We start from the raw sequence: 18,700 nt of genomic DNA, 5'->3' as shown, positions 1-18,700 counted from the left end.
GCAGAAGCTTGTACGAATGAAGTCCATGGAAATAATTCATCTCAATTACACGTTTCCACATTTTAATGTCAATCTACAAGGTGGTATAATATATCTTCAGGAGATTGTACTATATCACAAGTAATAAAATTGAGAAAAGGAAAATTGATCGCTCATGAGCTCTCGACCATAAATAATGAATTAAATTGAGAGAAATGGCCACTAAAAGATATTTTACAACAAAACATGCAATATTCTTAAGCATCTGTATAAACCCAACAGCCACCCAAGATAGCATTAATTGCACCAAAAATTACTCCCCAGTGTAGCATTTGGGAATCCTCACACCAGATAAGGAAATCGATTTTCTTACCATCAATGCAACATAACCCGAATCGAAACAAATGTGCAGTGGGGTAGAAGCTGAAACAGGGTTGAGGTACCCTCGACGGAAATGGCAGAGGAAAGTACCCTGGAGTTGTTAATGTCATTTTGAGATTAGAAAAGCTCCTCTGAGTTGAACTTATTCCATGCTTCCTGTTATAAATTATCAAAGTCAAATGTAAACTCCTGATGGTATAGTCATAAAGAGAATGGTTTATTGGATACGCAAACTTTCGAAAAGAGAAATGATAGTATCATACACAAGGCATTCTAAATTATTGGGTAAATTTTAAGTTCGTTCCACAAATAGTGATTAATGTAGTGATAGCACTCCTCTCTCCAATCTCCTTTTATTCAATTGTTTGAGTTGTCAATACAGAACGTCATATACAACTACTGTGGAAGTTACTGATATGGTTTGGATTAAAACAAAAACTTCAGTGTGTTGTTTATAGTTCAATAAAATCAAAATTTTGGTTTCATATTTTTCTATTTTATACAATTTAGTATTTATCAACAGACATGACAGAGACCAAGATAAGAAACTAAACGCGCCATCTTATATGACAAGATATAATGCTCATTCAATTGGAAGAACATACAAAGATAACTATAGATGATAGCCCATATAGAACAGCTATTTTCAGCTCCCAAAAAAAAAGATTGGAGAGGAGGAAACATCATGTGGAAAACTCACCAGTGGCAGGAAAACACCCTAAGGCTCATGAATTAAAGTGAATTAAGGTTCATGAGTCAAAGCAAATTATAGAAGGACCAAATATATTTGCGAGGACTAAATAGGATAAGAAACTGATAAGCTGCAGAGGCAGCACATCATAAATGAAGATGAAGAAGATGCTGAAAATCTTTCTTATCCGTTCATTTTTTAACTAATGATAGATGACAAAGGAAAGTACACCTTACAAATGGCTCTTAAAGCTCAACTACCTTAAGATACTATACAAACTAAACTAGTTTACATCCATACTCTCCCTCAGGCTGGAGAATATAAATGAATTCAATACGGGGGCCAAAGAGATTTTGTGAGGACGTCAACTAGTTGATCTTAGTACTAAATCTAATGTAGCTAGTGATGATGAACCCAAAAGATACACATCCCTAATATAATGACAATCCACTTCGATATGTTTGGTTCTCATGAAATAATGGGCTAGCCTGGAAGCAATTTGAATAACAGTCGGACTATCACAAAACTTCGTTTATGATATTTCTGCAAATTTTACTTCTTGAATTACACGTTAAACTCATGTGAACTCGCACGTAACCAAAGCCATAGCCCTAGCCTATATTCTGCCTAAGCACTAGTTACAAATTCCTGCGTATTGATTTTCCAAGAAACAATATAACCTCCAAAGCGAACACATTAACTTGAGGTAGAACTCTATTGAAAGGCAATCCAGCCCAATCAACATCTGGATATGACCAATTCTGTAAATGTCACCTTTACTCTAATATAATAGACTATGACCAGGAGATTTCTGGACATATCACAAATTCAAATGGCTGCATCCCAGTGGCTATCACAAGGAGATTGAAGAAACTGGCTCACGAGTCACCGGTATACCACAAATGAAATGTCTGACAAGTATGTCTCGGATATCTACCAGGATCAGTCAACAGCTCCTCTATCCTGAGAGAAGCTTGACATTAGGATTCATAAGAGTTTCTAATGGTTTGCGGCCTAACATGTCAATTTCTTTGAGAATATTCAACGCATACTTCCTTTGAGAGACAATAACACCACAGTCACATTGAACTACTTCCATGCCAAAAAAGAATATGAGCAAGCCCAAATCCTTGGTTTGAAAGTGACGGAACAAGTGTTGCTTCAATTCACCAATGCCACTATGATTATCCCCAATGATAACAATGTCATCAACATAAACAATGAGACTGATGCATTTTCCCAGAGGAATATGTCCATAGAAGATCGTATGATCATATTCACGACAATCATACCAAAATTTTGGATGACAATACTTAATCTTCCAAACCAAGCACGAGGTGACTGCTAAAGGCCATAAGAGAGTTTCAAAGTTTACAAACCAAATAAGACTCCTTCTGAGCAACAAAACCAAGAACTTGCTCCATATAAATTTCCTCTTGAAGTTCACCATGAAGAATGGCATTTTTTAGTAACAAGCTATGTTGTCAATCACAGTTCCCAGCTGGCGCGGCCATGTTGAAAACTCAGAACTCTGTAAATCTAATTCTCATTCATTTCAAAGGTAATGATACAATAGACCATAGTTCAGTACTTATAGAAGAATATAAAGCTTGATGAACAAGCTAACAATTCTAACAAACTCTAACAACTAACTCTTAATTCTGTTATGCCAGCTAAGCTTGACAGCTAAGCAAGCATAACTAACACACTAACTCAGCTACAATCAGTAGCTTTACTTATCACGAGTAGTATACTCTAATACACCCCTGCAAACTCAAGGTGGGGGAGAAGGAACCCGCTCAAGCACCTTGAGTTTGGAACGAAGATACTCAAACCTAGTAGGGGAAAGAGCTTTGGTGAATATGTCAGCAATCTGGTCTTCAGAAGGAATGTGATGAACAAAAAGTCTTGTCAAGAACCTTTTCCCTCACAAAGAAGATATCAAGCTCCATATGTTTGGTGCGAGTATGAAGAACAGGATTATGAGTGAGAGCAACTGCACCCATATTATCACAAAATACTCGAGGTGGAGAAAAGGGAACCTGAAGCTCTTGCAATAATGACTGAACCCAAAGTAATTCTGCTGATGTATTGGCCAGGCTGCGATATTCTGCCTCTGTGCTAGATCTAGCAACCAAGGTCTGTTTCTTGGAGCTCCAAGAGACTAAATTTGGACCAAAAAAGACACAAGTGCCCGAGGTTGATCGTCTGTCATCAGGGTCAGATCCCCAGTCAGCATCACAAAAGGCCACAAGAGGGACAGAAGTGTGTAAGGAACAAGGCCTAAGGTGAAGACCATGATGTATGGTGCCTTTAAGATACCTAAGTATTCTTTTGACAGCCTTCCAATGATCCTCCAAGGGCTGGCTGAGAAATTGGCAAACCTTATTCACTGCAAAGCTAATCTCTGGTCTTGTCAAAGTAGCATACTGCAGAGCACCAACAATAGACCTGTACAATGTTGGATCTGCAAAATAATCTGAGCCATATTTGCTCAACTTAGCACCTCCAATCATGGGAGTAGATATGCCTTTGGCCTCCCCCATTTCTGCTCTCTCAAGCAAATCATTGATGTATTTTGTTTGTGTAAGAAGTAAGGATCTGTCCTTCAAATGATGAACTTGAACACCTAGGAAATAGTCTAGCTGCCCCAACTGCTTCAAGGAAAATTCTGAATCAAGATTCTTCACCACTTGTTGAACTAATGGCAGTGAATTCCCAGTAATAATAATGTCATCTACATAAACAAGAATGTAGATAACACAACCTTTGGTGGAGAAAGTGAACAAGGAAGGATCACATTTGCTAGGAGTGAAACCATACTTAACTAGAGCTGCCCTTAACCTTTCAAACCAAGCTCTTGGGGCTTGTTTGAGGCCATAGAGAGCCTTGTGCAGTCTGCACACAAAAGACTTGTCTTTACAAAGAAAACCAGAGGGTTGTGTCATGTAGACCTCCTCTTGAAGTGCCCCATTAAGAAAAGCATTATTCACATCAAGTTGATGAATGTGCCACTTCTTAGTGATAGCCAAGCTGAGGATTATGCGAATAGTAATTGGCTTTACCACTGGAGAAAAAGTTTCTGAGTAGTCAAACCCTTTCACTTGGTGATATCCTTTGGCCACCAACCTTGCTTTGTATCTATTAATTGTCCCATCAGCATTCTCTTTAACCCTAAATACCCATTTGCAGCCAATAGGCTTTCGATCCTTAGGGAGTGGAACCAAAGTCCAGGTTCCATTGGCCATCAAGGCATCATATTCAGCTTGCATAGCAGCCTTCCACTTAGGATCCTTTAATGCTTGAGTAGAGTTTGTAGGTTCTGCTTGGGTTAGGAGAAGTGTGGGAAATAATCTGGGCATGACAATACCAGATTTTGCCCTTGTTTGCATGGGATGAACATTCCCAATGGGCTGAGCAATTGCACCAGTAGAAGAAGAAGTTGCAGAATTATTATGACCTGGCTGTGCTGATCCAGAAGATGATCCATGACTAGGTGAGTGACTAGGCTGCTGCTGAACTGAAAAACCACTGGGATGAGTGTCCCCTGAAGAGGGAGGTGAAAGTGGAGGAGCATTAACAGCTTGAGGTGGACCATGAACAGCAGCTGGTACCAGAGAAATAATAGAAGAAAGCCCTTGATCTGGGTGAGGAACCTCTGAGGAAGTGAACATGTGTGGATAGGGAAAGTTGAATTCATCAAAAACCACATCCCTTGAGATATAAATTTTGCCTTCATTGTCCATACACTTATAACCTTGATGTTGTGATGAATAGCCCATGAACACACAAAGCTTAGACCTCAGAGACAACTTGGATTGTGTGTAAGGCCTCAAATGTGGGTAACAAGCACAGCCAAAAACTCTAAGTAGCTTGTAATCAGGTTGTGTATTAAAAAGCTTAAGGTAAGGACTTGCATTGCCTAAAACAGAGGTAGGCAATCTGTTAATGAGAAACACAGCTGCAAGAAAAGCTTGATCCCAAAATTGATATGGCAAATGAGCATGTGCTAGCAAGGAAAGGCCAGTTTCAACAATATGGCGATGTTTCCTCTCCACACTACCATTTTGGTGATGTGACATGTCAACCTATGAACAATCCCTGACTTTGTAAAATAGGAAGTAAGGGGTTTAAACTCTGTGCCATTGTCAGTTTGAATAGACTTAAGTTTCTTGCTAAATTTCAATTCTACCATAGCTTGAAACTGTAGAAATGTGGAACAAGTATCAGATTTCTTTCTCATAGGAAAGATCCATGTGAAACGAGAAAAGGCATCCACACAAGTAAGAAAATAAGAAAAACCACAAGAAGACTCAATAGAGGAGGGCCCCCATAAATCAGCAAAAATTAGCTCTAGAGGAGAGGAGTAAACAGTAGTAGAAGAATGAGATGGCAAGCGATGAGACTTAGAAAGACAACAAGCTGAACAAACATTGAACTTTGTTTTATTAGGAACTTGAATATTACAAGAGGTTAAAGCTAAATGCAAAGCCTCATGATGAGGATGACCTAATCTAGAATGCCACAAACCATAAGAGGTTGGGCTTACAAGAGCAGAAGATGAAACTATAGACTTAGGACTAAGACTAGGTGTAGTAGAGCTAGATAATGCAGCTGACAAAGCAGAAACTGAGTCTGAAACAGCCACTGGAGACAAAGAAGCAGAAGCTGGAATAGGAGATGTCTTGGAAAGGGAAGGAGTATGCATGCCTTCAAAGACATACAAGCCATCTGGTCCAACATGACCTTGAAGAAGAACTCTAGATGTGACCTGACATTTAACAACACAGAAAGAAGGGTGAAATTCAAAATAAACATGATTGTCCCTTGCAAACTTACTTACACTAACCAAATTCTTGGTGATATTGGGAACTAGAAGCAGATTTTTAAGAGTGAGTGTGGTTGTATTATGATAAGGAGAAGGAAAAGAAGCAGATCCTATAGAGAGGATTGGCAAACCTTGTCCATTCCCCATGAAGATGTGATCATTACCAGTGAGGGAGACACTATCTGAGATGACTGAGGAGTCATTTGTCACATGGTGAGTAGCACCAGAATCAGGGAACCAAGTGCTCAGGTTTGCTGAAGCAGATCCTCCAGCCTGTGATGTGCCAGTAAGCATAGCTTGTGGAGGCCTTGCAATGGAATTTCCAGGCCTCTGTCCTCCATTGTTGAACTGAGAAGGAAAATTACTCCATGGAGTACCAGCAAAGGAACTAAATCCAAACTGTTGAGGACCAAAAGGAAAACCAGAGAATGAATGTCCATGACCAAACTGTTGTTGCTGACCAAACTGAGTGGGAAAACCAAACTGAGGAGATCCACAGTAAGGTGAGAAGCCAAACTGAGGCATAGGCATCATAGGAAAATTAGAAAATTGCATTCCATAGCATGAGTTCATTCCAGAAATGCCAGAAGAAGGAGTGGATGAAGATGAAGAACCACGATAGTAACAAACAGTAGCATCATGTCCATACTTCTTACAAATCTGACACTGAACGCTGCGATTATTACCTCTACCTCCTCCACGGCCATTGTAGCCACCACGAGAGTTGTTTCCACCATTGTTGCTAGTGTAGCCACCACGTCCACGCGATTCATAGGATCCAGTGCGATCATCACTGCGATCATCATAAGAACGATCCTTATAGGAAGAATCGACAGATCCAGAAGCATAATTTGCTTCAGAGGCCACCGGCGACGGTGTCGACAGCGGAGGTTGAGTCGCTGGTGGCGGTGAAGCCTGAGTAAGGAGCGCCGACGGAGGATTTGTCGAGATCTGGCGAGTACGAGCGCGATCAAGACGCGCTTCATGTGCGATAATCATCGCTTCAACCTGCGAAATCGAACTCGGTGATTCACGATTGTACACAATCGTTTGAAGATGACTGTATTCCTCAGGCAAGCCATCAAACACTGCTTCCAAGTGTTCACGATAGGAGATTGGATCTCCAATCGTGATTAGCGCATTAACAATCGACTTAATACGCTTGAGATACTCAGAACACGACTTCGATCCCTTGGAGATGGATCGAATCTCAGATCTCAGTTGTGTGGACTGCGCGAGAGCGTGTGCGTGGAAGAATTCGAGCACTGCTTCCCAGACTTGCCAGGACTGAGAGCAATTCACCACAGTAGGAAGCACTGATGGTGAAAGCGAAGAAAGTAACCACGTAAACAGAGCAGAATCTTGCTGCTCCCAGACTTGATATGCAGGATTCTCCACTGCATTCACACGATCTTCTTCAGTGAGAAATCGTGGTGGAATCTCAGGAGGAGAAAGGAAACTCTGCAACCTGTGAGTGCGAACGATCCCTTCCACATGCTGCTTCCATGAAAGAAAATTTGTATCATCAAGCTTCAACGTAAGCTTGTGAACAAGCGTGGATGAACTCAACTGCGGTTGAGCCACTGGAACTGGAATCGGGATCGGAATCTCTGGAATTTCGTCAGCCATGACGAAGAAGAAGGAGAAGAAAAGAAAATCGAGAGAGATCTCAAGGATCGTGACCTGCTCTTGATACCATGTTGAAAACTCAGAACTCTGTAAATCTAATTCTCATTCATTTCAAAGGTAATGATACAATAGACCATAGTTCAGTACTTATAGAAGAATATAAAGCTTGATGAACAAGCTAACAATTCTAACAAACTCTAACAACTAACTCTTAATTCTGTTATGCCAGCTAAGCTTGACAGCTAAGCAAGCATAACTAACACACTAACTCAGCTACAATCAGTAGCTTTACTTATCACGAGTAGTATACTCTAATAGGCCAGCCTCAAAACTGGGATAGCGGGACCCCAGAAAGCAGGACGGCCGAGATAGCGAATCTATGTCTATATTTTACATGAAAGAAGAGAGGAGAAGAGGGTCGAAGTGGGTAGAAGAGAGGGAAAGATCAAACAAATCAATGTTCTAGGGGGCTTTCCGTTGTGAAAACCTGAAAATACCCCTAAATAAAAACCCCCAACGTTTACATTGGGGGAGGGGGGATTTTTGCAAAAATGCTGTCCCGCTGGGATGACCTGGATTTTGCAGGAATTTTCCCGGAATCCCATCCGGGATGGCCGGGACAGAGAACTGGTCTGGGATGGAAAAATCCGTCCCAGGGCATGGCTGGGATGGGATCCCGGGATCCCGCCGGGATTGACAACTTAGGTATCAAGATAAAACAAAGGCCAAGAACGCATAACATACAAATATTGCCTCGTTGAGCAAGATCCTCAACAGTGGTTTTACCAGCAAATAAGAGCATTAAACTCAATCTTAAGAGAAAAATCTACCCAACAAAGTCAAGAACTATCAACCGAGTGTAGGCGTTGAATATCTTTACTGTAAAGATCCTTAGCTTGGGACCATAAACAAGTATCAAAATTAGTGTAGATATTAAGAAGAGAAGTATCGATAGGCTGCCACAAGCCCACAACAAAGCACACAGTACTGGATTGATTGCCAAGTTATCTGTATTGGTTTTCACATTCTCAAGCCTAGTGTAGAGGTGATCTTTTAAGTCTGTCTGATGAAACGTTTCCCAAAAGCTTCAGACCATGAGAAATAATTGGAGGAACCCACTAATTTCTCTAGTGCAATACCTGTAGATAGATTGACCATGTGAAGAAGAAAGACACTAATGTGGCCACAAAGCTTAAAGCTAGAAATAAAGTAATGGAAACGTACCAAATAAATGGAATCCCACAAGCCAGAACAAACCGGTCAATGGCGTCTGCAGTGGCTGTCAGTGGTGGCCACCGATGAGGGCGACTAAGTAGATGGTTTCTATCATCAGAGAGAGGCAACCGCAATGGTGGTGGCGGTGAGAACTCATCCTCACTGAAGAGAGAGGGATTTGCCGAAAAAAGGGGAAGGGGAAACCGACACAAATAGCGGCATCACCAGCATGTGACAGCGGTGGAGTCTCTAGGAGGCAGGGCCAGCTTTGACAGCATGCAAAATACATTCTCAATGGTTCTGGTGGCGCTCAAACGGCAATGGTGAGATGAATCTGACAGTAGCAATTGTGCGAAAAACGATACGCGAGGTCGCCGGAAAAGAAAAGGTTATGCCGCCGGGAATGATAGAATTTTGGTTAGGCCTAACTCTACCCCAAAAGCTAGCTTAGGGGTGAGGGTTGCTCTACCCTTTAAAAGGACTACTTTGCCCATATCTCTAGTCCATACTTCTCAATAGGGAATAAACCCACTAGAAATCTAGTGTAGGGCTCTTGATACCATGAAGAAGGGGAAGTAGAATGCTGAAAAACTTTCTTAGTCAATCATAACTAATGATACATGTCAAGAGAACAAATATATACACCTTACAAATGGGCTTCAGAGCCCAACTACCTTACTATACCAAACAAACGAAACTAGTATACATTAACAACTTCGACCCAAAAAAACATTAACAAAAGAAAACCAGTCTAGCTATTTATTATGTGTGAGGATACTACTAGATAACAATTAATATAGATATTGAAATACCTGTCAACATTTGGCTAAAAATGTAATGTGGAAACACACATTTAGAACTTAAAAGGCGTTTCAAAATAACAGTAGCCTATTCTTTAATTGTATCCCGCAATCACTTCGTTCTTGATAAAGCATTGATTAGAAAGCATATATAAGTGACATAAAAAAGCCCTAAAATACCTTGAGTAAATCAAACACCTTTTCTGCAATATATTTCTGTTGAAGAGTGGCACCCTTCTGCTGCACTTTATCAGGATGAATGCACAATGTAGCTTTCCTGTAAGCCTTTTTAACAGCCGCGGCTGTTATCAAGTCAGTCAAAGAAACTGGCTGCCAACCACATTCAGACCACAGTACCTGATAATCATTCATGAAGTAGATGAGTAAACATGACATGCAAAGCATAGGAGAAAAACAAAACAAAACCACCATAAAAATACCATGAATTAAGGGACTGTTTGCCTGATTCAGGATTCACAAGAAGGAAGTTTTCAGAATCTATTAAATTACAAAAACAAGTTGCTTTTGCCCTTAATTTATCTTGATTGACTGTGATTGAACTGGATTATAAGTACTTCATTTCAATGTTGCGCAACGTCATACTTTTCTGCTAGTGATGTGTCTAATTTCAGTAATTATCTGATTGGAAAATGCCAATATGAATAAATATATAATGGAGGAATTTAATATACTGGTTGAACCTACAATGAATAGAGCAATTGAAACTAATAGCATAGGTTTCGCAATTTAGAATTACCGCACCTATTCATTTCTAGCTCTAGGAGGTAGACTGGTGATCTCAAAAAAAAATGTGGGCCCAAGCATTTAAAAAAATAAAAAAAACAAGAGACAACATAAGTCAACATATCCTGGGTAGTGTACAAAGAACATACATATTGTAACGTGGAAAGCAAAGCACGCAAGTTCGCCTCTTTTCCTGCAGCCCAGCGCTTAACTTCAAAATCCAGTGTTTCAGCAAGCCTCTGAAATCAATGTACAGATAAAATTAGATACTAAATTAAAATCACATCATAACGAAAACTCTGCAAATTAATAGAGAACTGAGAAGTAGAATCCAACTAACACAATCATCCAACATATAAAAAAATCCCTTCATTAAATACATCAAGGTAAGCGGACGACAAGTTCCTGGTTTCCACAAAATATAGGTATAGCCATAAGTATATGGTAACTTTTAATGAATAACCTCCATGGATGGGGATCACAATTGCGTCATCAAGGTGCGAATCCAAGCGGAGGTTGCAATTTTGAGCAGATCAAACACAAAGGTGGATGAGGTTCACTGTTTTGTTATCGGAGGTGCAAATACAAACAGAGGTGGCAGTTTCAAGTAGACCGGCCTTGGGGACGTCATTAGGGTTGAAGGGCATGCGTACTTGATGGCAACAGAACAACCGAGGGGATGCTGCATCCTGACATGGTCAAGGCACTGTTATTGCATCTCGGCACGGTCAAGGCGCTGCATCTCGCCACTGTCAAGGCACGACACTGCATCTTGAAGGAGCACAACGTTGATTTCAAATTTGTGAGTTGTGTGCAAGGGAAAAAGAGGGTTTGAGTCTTTTGAGAGCTTGAGAGAAGATACTAGACTTTTGGTATTAGCAGTTCGCTTGGGATTGGAGTCTTCAGATTTTATTAACTCTTTGATAGATCGAAATGGACAAGGCTCTGCTGTGACAGCTATGCAAGATCAACTTTATTTCAATGTTAACTTGGCAGGATTGGGTTCGGGTTCTGACGGGACAAAAATTGTCCTCAACCATATCTGACCGCCTTTACCTGTGTTTACTTGTCTTTTACAACCCACCCAACTTCAGTTTATTTTTACATCAGTGATTTGGGTTCGGGTTCGGGTTCGGGCCGAAACCTCTGGGCAGCCCTAGCATATATGCAGTGGCACAACACAAGTGTATGAGCCCCCCCCCACCCCACGCCCAAAAAAAATAAAAATAAAATGAACACACAAATAAAAAAATAAAAAAACGAAAGATATCACTAACATGTCTCTCAGCTTGCTCTCTTTGAGTTTGTAGGTCCCGTTGATTCTTCTCATCCAATGCTTTTGCCTGGTATAAAATGATAATGGTTACAACTAACATGGACAAACAATTTAAACTTATTTTTGAAAATGCAATGTCAAGTTGGTTTGAAAACAGGACATTCTTTGTCCTTTTTCAATTAAGAACAATGAAAATATTTAAATTAAGGACAAAAGTACAGTAAAACATACCGCACGCTCCTGAGCCCTTTGAAGGCGTTCCAACCTGGCCTTTCGCCTTTCTTCACTTTCCCCTTCAACTTCCTGGAATTCTCTAGGTGACGGAGAAGCTTCAAACCATAAAAGAGAACGGATAAAAAGAGTCCAGTAAGCAATGAGACCAAAAAATGCAAACAATCTTTGCATCAATATGACGGAAATTTTTTTTGTCCCGTAGTACATACCCCCCCCCCCTCAAAGCATGATACCTGGCTTTTATGGTAAGTTATTCTTAATTTTAATTCTACTCTGAACTCAAAAAAGAAGCATAACTGCCACATTGTGAGAGAGGGATGTACTAAATCTTCAGTGCTACAGGAGTGCTGAAGATTTTCTCCTATATCACACACAAACCTACCTCCAAAAATTGAGGAGAGATCATCAACAATATTAGTGGATGATGATTCTTTCTTCATGTTTGAAGATGTACTTGTAGATTTCCGGGTTACATCTGACTGAAATTGGGAATCAAATGCAGAATCCTGAAAGCAAGGAGATCCAGAAAATTAACAAAACAACAGTAAGATGGTAGCACCAACATGCGAGTTAGTACGCCATTTGTTTTCATTTAACACATGAGAATAATCTTAAATCTTGTCAAGTTCATATATTTCATTTTTATTCGAATACAAATGGAAAGAATAAAATAAGATCTCAATAAATAAAACTTGCTACCATGATGGGGAGAAACCAAACACCAAAGCCAAGAGATGATATATTAGTATAAATGATGTTGAACAAAAATAAGCACTCACTGAAGAGCTAGCTCTAGGAGGCCTTGGAGCACTATTGGCTCGTGCATCTGTGCTGAAGAATGACTCAAAATCATTTTCATTCTTTTGTTGGCTCATCCTTGTAGAAGCTGCAGCTCTTTCTCGGGCCTCCATAGTAGCCCTTTCAACAGCAGCACGTTCAGCTTTAATTCGTGCGTCAGAAGCAGTTACTTTTACTCGCGTTCCCCTCTCCTTTGCCTGTGCAGCAGCTTTTTCAGCTCTTACCTTTGCCTCAGCAGCAGCCCTTTCACGGGCTTCTGCTTGTACCCTCTGAACTGCAGTCCTTTCAGCACGCCCTCTAGCTTCTGAATTAGCTCTCTCGACTGCAGCCCTCTCAGCTCTTTGGCGAGCTCCAGCAGCTGCTCTTTCACGCGCTTCTCTCGTAGCTCTTTCTACAGCCTGTCTTGCCTTTTGTCTTTCGCTCTCAAGTCTCTGCTCTCTTTCTTTCTCCTCCCTTTCCATCTGAAGTTTTCTTTGCTCGTTTTCCTCCCTCTCCTTTTGCAGCCACTCGTGGTCTAACCATTCCTTATTTCCTCTCTCCTCAGGCTCAGCACTGTCACTTTCCACTTGCACATGTTCTTTGCTTCTTGCAGCTTTCGTATTCTCTCTCTCCCTAACCTCCTTTGCATGCCTAAGCTTAGCTTCAGCTCTATCCATAGCCTCCTTCATAGCTGCGGCAGCTGAGTTCATCTCTATTTCTTCATCAGGAAGACCATTTCCATGTTGAGTGTCATTACAATGACTTTTACCCATGGCAAAATCTTCAACTTCATCAAACTGAGATGCAGAAGAAAACTTGGTTGCAGCAGGAGCTGATTTAGGATTCTGAGAAAACCGAGTGGAGCTTGGGAAAGAAGAAAATTCATTATCTTTCTTTCTGGCATTGGCAGAGGCTGATGAACTTGTTCCAGATTTGGGGATATGTACTGGTCGGGGAGGAGGTGGTCTTGAAGGTGGTGGAGCAGCAGTTGGTTGTGTAAAAAGAGGAATCTCCGATACCACCAGCCATATATCATCATTTGAGTTCAAATTTTCTTCATATCTTGGAGACATATCCGCCTGAGTATTGACATGTCTCAAACCATCATCATCATAAGAAGGGGATGTAGACCTTTGGCCAGCTGGTTGAGTAGAATCTGTTGAATATGTAGGCATGTCATATGGAGCCTGATGAAACTCCTGATCATGTTCAACAGGAATCTTGTTTTGTGTCTGTGTCTCAGGACTCCTCACAGACGATTTGTCAAATGATTCTTTATCTCCAGTCCAACTTGAACTTGTGTTTGACCGTGGTGTTGGGGAACTGCTGCCCTGCCTGCTATTTCTCTCTGATGAGAATGCTGGTACTGAATTTCCAAGTACATCGAAATGATCAGTATCATCATATACTACACCATTAGAATTTGATGACTTATCATTTCTTGTGCTTCTAGAACTAGTAAATTTACTAATTTCGTCCAATGGGTCTGTAAAGTGCCCTGAGGATGAGTCTATTGGAGCTGAAGCTGATTCAAATACTTTGAAAGGGTCTTCCATTGCACTGGAGGCCATTTTAGATGCATTGACAGTAGATTCTGATGAAAAACCAATATCAGGACTGGGCCTGTGTAAAAAAATATTACGATATATCAATCAATATGTGAAAAATATGGGATTGGGTTGCCCCTTTTTCTAGTTCCTATTCGCAATCCCTTCAGTTTCATTTAACCAAATGAGATTCTTAGCAACAACAAAGTCATAACACATAAAACTATAAATTCCTAGCTCCTATTGGACAAAGTATCCTTAGAACAACAATAAACTTCTTTCTGCATAGACCTGGTCCCATAAGCAACCTGATAAAATGATGAATCCGCTTCTTAGACAGAAATGCAGCAAAGGAAAATCATTAGACATCCCAAAACTTAATACTCTTAAAAGTTGGAACTTAATCTTCCTAAGGTGTAAGGCATTCTCAAACTCATGAAGTAATTTGAGTACAAGGTTTCATTGGAATCACTCCTTTTTTTCCATGTTCAGTAGTTCCTGTGTGACTCAACAGTGTCCACATATAATGGCCTAATTCGAACATGTCAAACAAAGATAAAGTCACAGAAGAAAATCAGTTCATTGGTGCCTCTTCTTAGCTCCTCTGAGCTCCATTATCAATCGTCTACTATAACAAATAAAATCAGCAAGCACAACTATACCTTTCAAATGATGCTTTCCCACTTAAATATCAACCTCATAGATTACCACAAAAACTGATATCATACAAGCAACAACCTCATACTGATATTTAAAAATGCGCAGGACATTCAATATGCTTGAAACTTGAAAGATCTATTCAACAGTACACCTAAGTCTTCACTGCTACACAGACAGTTCGTGCAATCATAGAAGAAGAGAATACATAATCAGCAATAAGCATCCCCTTCCCATCCAAATCAATTCTGAATGCTAGCCAAATTCCAGAATAGCTGCCTCCAAGTTCCAAACAACTAAGACCAAATTATTTTAAATGAATAAACCACCAATTTGGTCCCCGAGGCCCGAACTTGGCACAATTTTTTAACTTAGTGCTCATGTAGAACTTCAATGAAAAGTAGTCCTTGAACTATCTATATGCCATTCACGTTAGTCCTTGCCAAGATAGTTTGGGGACAGTCGTGAAGGATAAAGAGATAATTTGGGGACTAACATGAAGAACAGGAGATTCGAGAACTACTTTTTGTGGAAACTTTGCATGAGTACTAAGTTGAAGAAGGGCGTGAAGATCATAGATAAAGTTGGTGGTTTACTCAATTAAATATCCAGACAATAACTTACTGATGGCATTAGTAAGCTCGTCATGCCTTGTTTAACTGCAACTATAGCTAGCAGAAAAATAATATCTTGAAGTTGATTGGAATAGATCCATCTGTTTTATAGTTCAGTAAATTAAGTTTGAAAAACTAAAATTTGGAAGAATTAAGTTTGAGAGGATGAATTTGTGTTTGGAAATGATCTAGTAAAAGTAATTTGAAAATTGGTTTTTGTTTGGATGGTAAGGTAGAATTACTTTTGAGGACAAATATAGATGTAGTTTGTGGGTCCCATGGGCTGAATTCTTCTCAACATAAAAGTAAAATAATTTCACTTATCTTAAACGTACTTCAGTCACCTATAAACTTACTTTTGGCCAACAGAAAAAGTCACCAAAACACATTCACTTTAAGCAAAATTAAATTTTAACACCCAAACGTAATTATTTTCAACCGAAATGGTAAACGAAACAGGCACTCGTGGTAGTAAACTTTTCTACTCAGGGGCACGAATTACTAAATAGAGAAGAATGCTGCCTGAAAAGACATTGTCAGTTGATGATATTCCATAGATACCTAAACAATCAAAAGTTCAAAGAAGATTATAGCCAATGGCCAATGCTTTGTGTTCATCACATAAGTTTAACACAATCATCAGGCCGTGATTATCCTAAAATAATGGAGTTCACCCATCACCGACTAACATGCTAATGAAAGCTTTTAAACCCTTAAATGGAACATTCTGTAATAATTTTGCGCATGTTACATTCAAAAAACAGATAACAGAATCTGAATTTAACAGTAGCTAGCTTCTCTGTTTCCAATTATATAGTTATTTTAGCATTTCGCGTTCATTCTAGTATAGCTTTAATCTCAGTGCTTCACATGTTATTTATCAATAAACCTCAGTGCTAATGAGCTATATCTCAGTGCCTCATTTCTCACTACACAATATTCAGTATATTCAAACTACACTTTCAATTCAAGCAAAATGCACTTCATCATACGCATGAACAAGCTTAATTAAGAAGACAGAAACAGTAACTAACCACACCTTTCAGTTTCAGTGGAAGCCTTGGTAGTAGTACTGCTCCCGAATCCAGGGATCAAGTCATCGAAATCGGCGGAACCACCTTTATCATCATCATGCAATTCCTTCCGCGAGCTCTTGGATTGACCGAAGCCGCCGAGAAGATCGTCGAAGGCGGTGGCCTCTCCCGGAGAAGCGAAAACGTCGTCGTAGGATGGGAGTTTGGAGGAGGAGGAGGTTCTGAGACCGGGGACGCCGTCGAAAATGTCGTCGTCGTAGACAGGAAAGTTGACGGACTTGGCCCGGAAAACCGAGTCGAGATCGGCGGAGGGGGTTTTGGTGGAACTGGAAGAAGATTGAGGACCTAAATCGAAGTTGACGGAGGAAGTAGAAGAAGTGGTGGTTGTGAAGTTGGAGGATCCAGCCATTGGAACTGATTTGCCTCGGGGTTTGAACCCGAATTCGGTACCTAACAGGCCGTCGAAATCGTTCATCGTGTAGAGAGCGGTGGTGGTATCCTCCTTCTACGGTGGTGGTTCCGCAGTGAAGAGGATACAGGGAATGTTACAATCTCACGCTTTGTTACAAGAGGAAAGCTAAAAATCCTTCTCAGTTTTTTTTTTTTTTTTTTGTTATAAGAGGAACACTAAACACAAAATAGCTGCTGAAGCGCGTCTAAATACAAGGACGCAATAACATTATATGGAGGATTTATCCATATATGACGTGAAGTTCCCCTCGTGACGCTTGGCGAGTTAAACAGTCGGCTGAATTATTCCTTTCACTGAGAACCTGGTTAAACACCACTCTCCACTCCTTGTCTGTTAAAGCACACACTCTAGCAATGGAGTCTCTTGCCCAAAACGTTGAGACATTCGTCAAACTCTTGAGAACGTCCACGACCTGACAACAATTCGTGACACAACGAATATTTCTAAATTCAAGATCCCGAGCATGGCTCAATCCTACCTCCACCGCGAACAAGTCCGCCAGAAATGCATTCCCATGGTCAAAACTCATTGACAAACTTGAAATCCAATTGTAATATTGGTTCATCTCAGTTTATACATTATCATGAAGAAGAAAAAAACATGTTTAGACATAAAATCAGTTGTCCTATTATGATTTCTCTTTACATGAATAAGCATCTGTGTACCCAAACCATCCACAAGTGATCTACAATCATCTAAAACGACAAATGATAAGAAAAGGAGCCACCATGAGATTGTCAAATCTGACAAGAATAAGCAATGTTTTGAAAACCGGACCGGCCGGTTCAACCGGTTGGATCGGGCACCGGCCATCTCACCGGTTCGGAGCCCTTCTAAAACCGAGAATTATTAAACCGAACAAGAACCGTAAGAATCGGTCAAAAACTGGTTAGAACCGGTAAAACCGGCAATTCTACGGTTTAACAGGTTGGTAAAAAAATTGATTTTCCAAACAGATCTGCGCTAATATCAAGCTGGCAGCCCTTGATTTCTGTATTGTGGCTATTAATTAATATTAGATATTTCCATAATAAAAATGTTAGCATTTATTATTTTTTTGAAATAGAACATTTATAAGAGCATCTACATCTATCATACTCACTAAAATATCTACACATCAGTTTTTCAATTTCCCATAATGCCACATCATCTACCCTATAAGTTTTTGTACGGAATTGGATTGAAGATCAAAGTTGCTAACGGAGAACAACGTTGGGATAATAAAATGCAATTAAATATTTTTAGGGATCAAAATCGTGAGAAATGTAAAAGCGGGGACAAAATATGCAATTAGACCTAATAAAATAAAAATCCGAAAAAACTCTATTGTCAAAATCTTTCAACTACCTACATTAATTAATAACATTTATAAACTTAGAAATTGACTTAAATTTTGCATTTTAGTGAAAAATATCAAGAATTAAACTTGATTTAGAATAAAATAATATCATCAAAAAATAATTTAGATAAAACGTGTTAAATTTAAAAATGACACTATGAGGCATCTACTATTAACTATAATGTATGTGTGTCTTATTTGAAAAAAACAATCTCCATATAATTTTTTTATTTTATTATATATTAGTAAAGACGATTTTGAGGAAGCTTAATAGAGAAAAAAAAATATCACAAAAGTTGAATAAATTTAAGTTATATCTTATTATAGTAGTAAAAGTTAAAATTACTTTATTGTTCTCGATTTTGACAAGTGTAAACCAGTTTGAGAAATTGTGGTTGACCCTCCTAAAATATGACTTTTTCAGTAAAAGGTATAAAAATATGTTCATACAAGTTATTTTATGGTATTAAAAACTTATTGCTT

General features: G+C 39.6%; 1 protein-coding gene across 1 annotated transcript; it reads right to left on the bottom strand.

Annotated features, from left to right (window-relative positions):
* Window positions 1-26: 26 nt before the first annotated feature.
* LOC130713841 (auxilin-related protein 2-like) lies at window positions 27-16,987 on the bottom strand. Its single transcript, XM_057563658.1, has 8 exons — window positions 16,412-16,987; window positions 12,557-14,177; window positions 12,160-12,283; window positions 11,775-11,872; window positions 11,545-11,610; window positions 10,417-10,506; window positions 9,704-9,880; window positions 27-516 (listed from the first exon to the last, which is right to left on the bottom strand). The coding sequence occupies exons 1-8, from the start codon at window positions 16,879-16,881 to the stop codon at window positions 478-480; spliced, it is 2,685 nt and encodes an 894-aa protein (XP_057419641.1). The 5' UTR covers window positions 16,882-16,987; the 3' UTR covers window positions 27-477.
* Between the last annotated feature and the right edge of the window lie 1,713 nt (window positions 16,988-18,700).

This window comes from Lotus japonicus, chromosome 1, assembly GCF_012489685.1.
Source record: "Lotus japonicus ecotype B-129 chromosome 1, LjGifu_v1.2".
NCBI lineage: Eukaryota > Viridiplantae > Streptophyta > Magnoliopsida > Fabales > Fabaceae > Lotus > Lotus japonicus.
The sequence above is the reverse complement of the archived record's forward strand: the minus strand, read 5'-3'. Positions and strand labels throughout refer to the sequence as shown.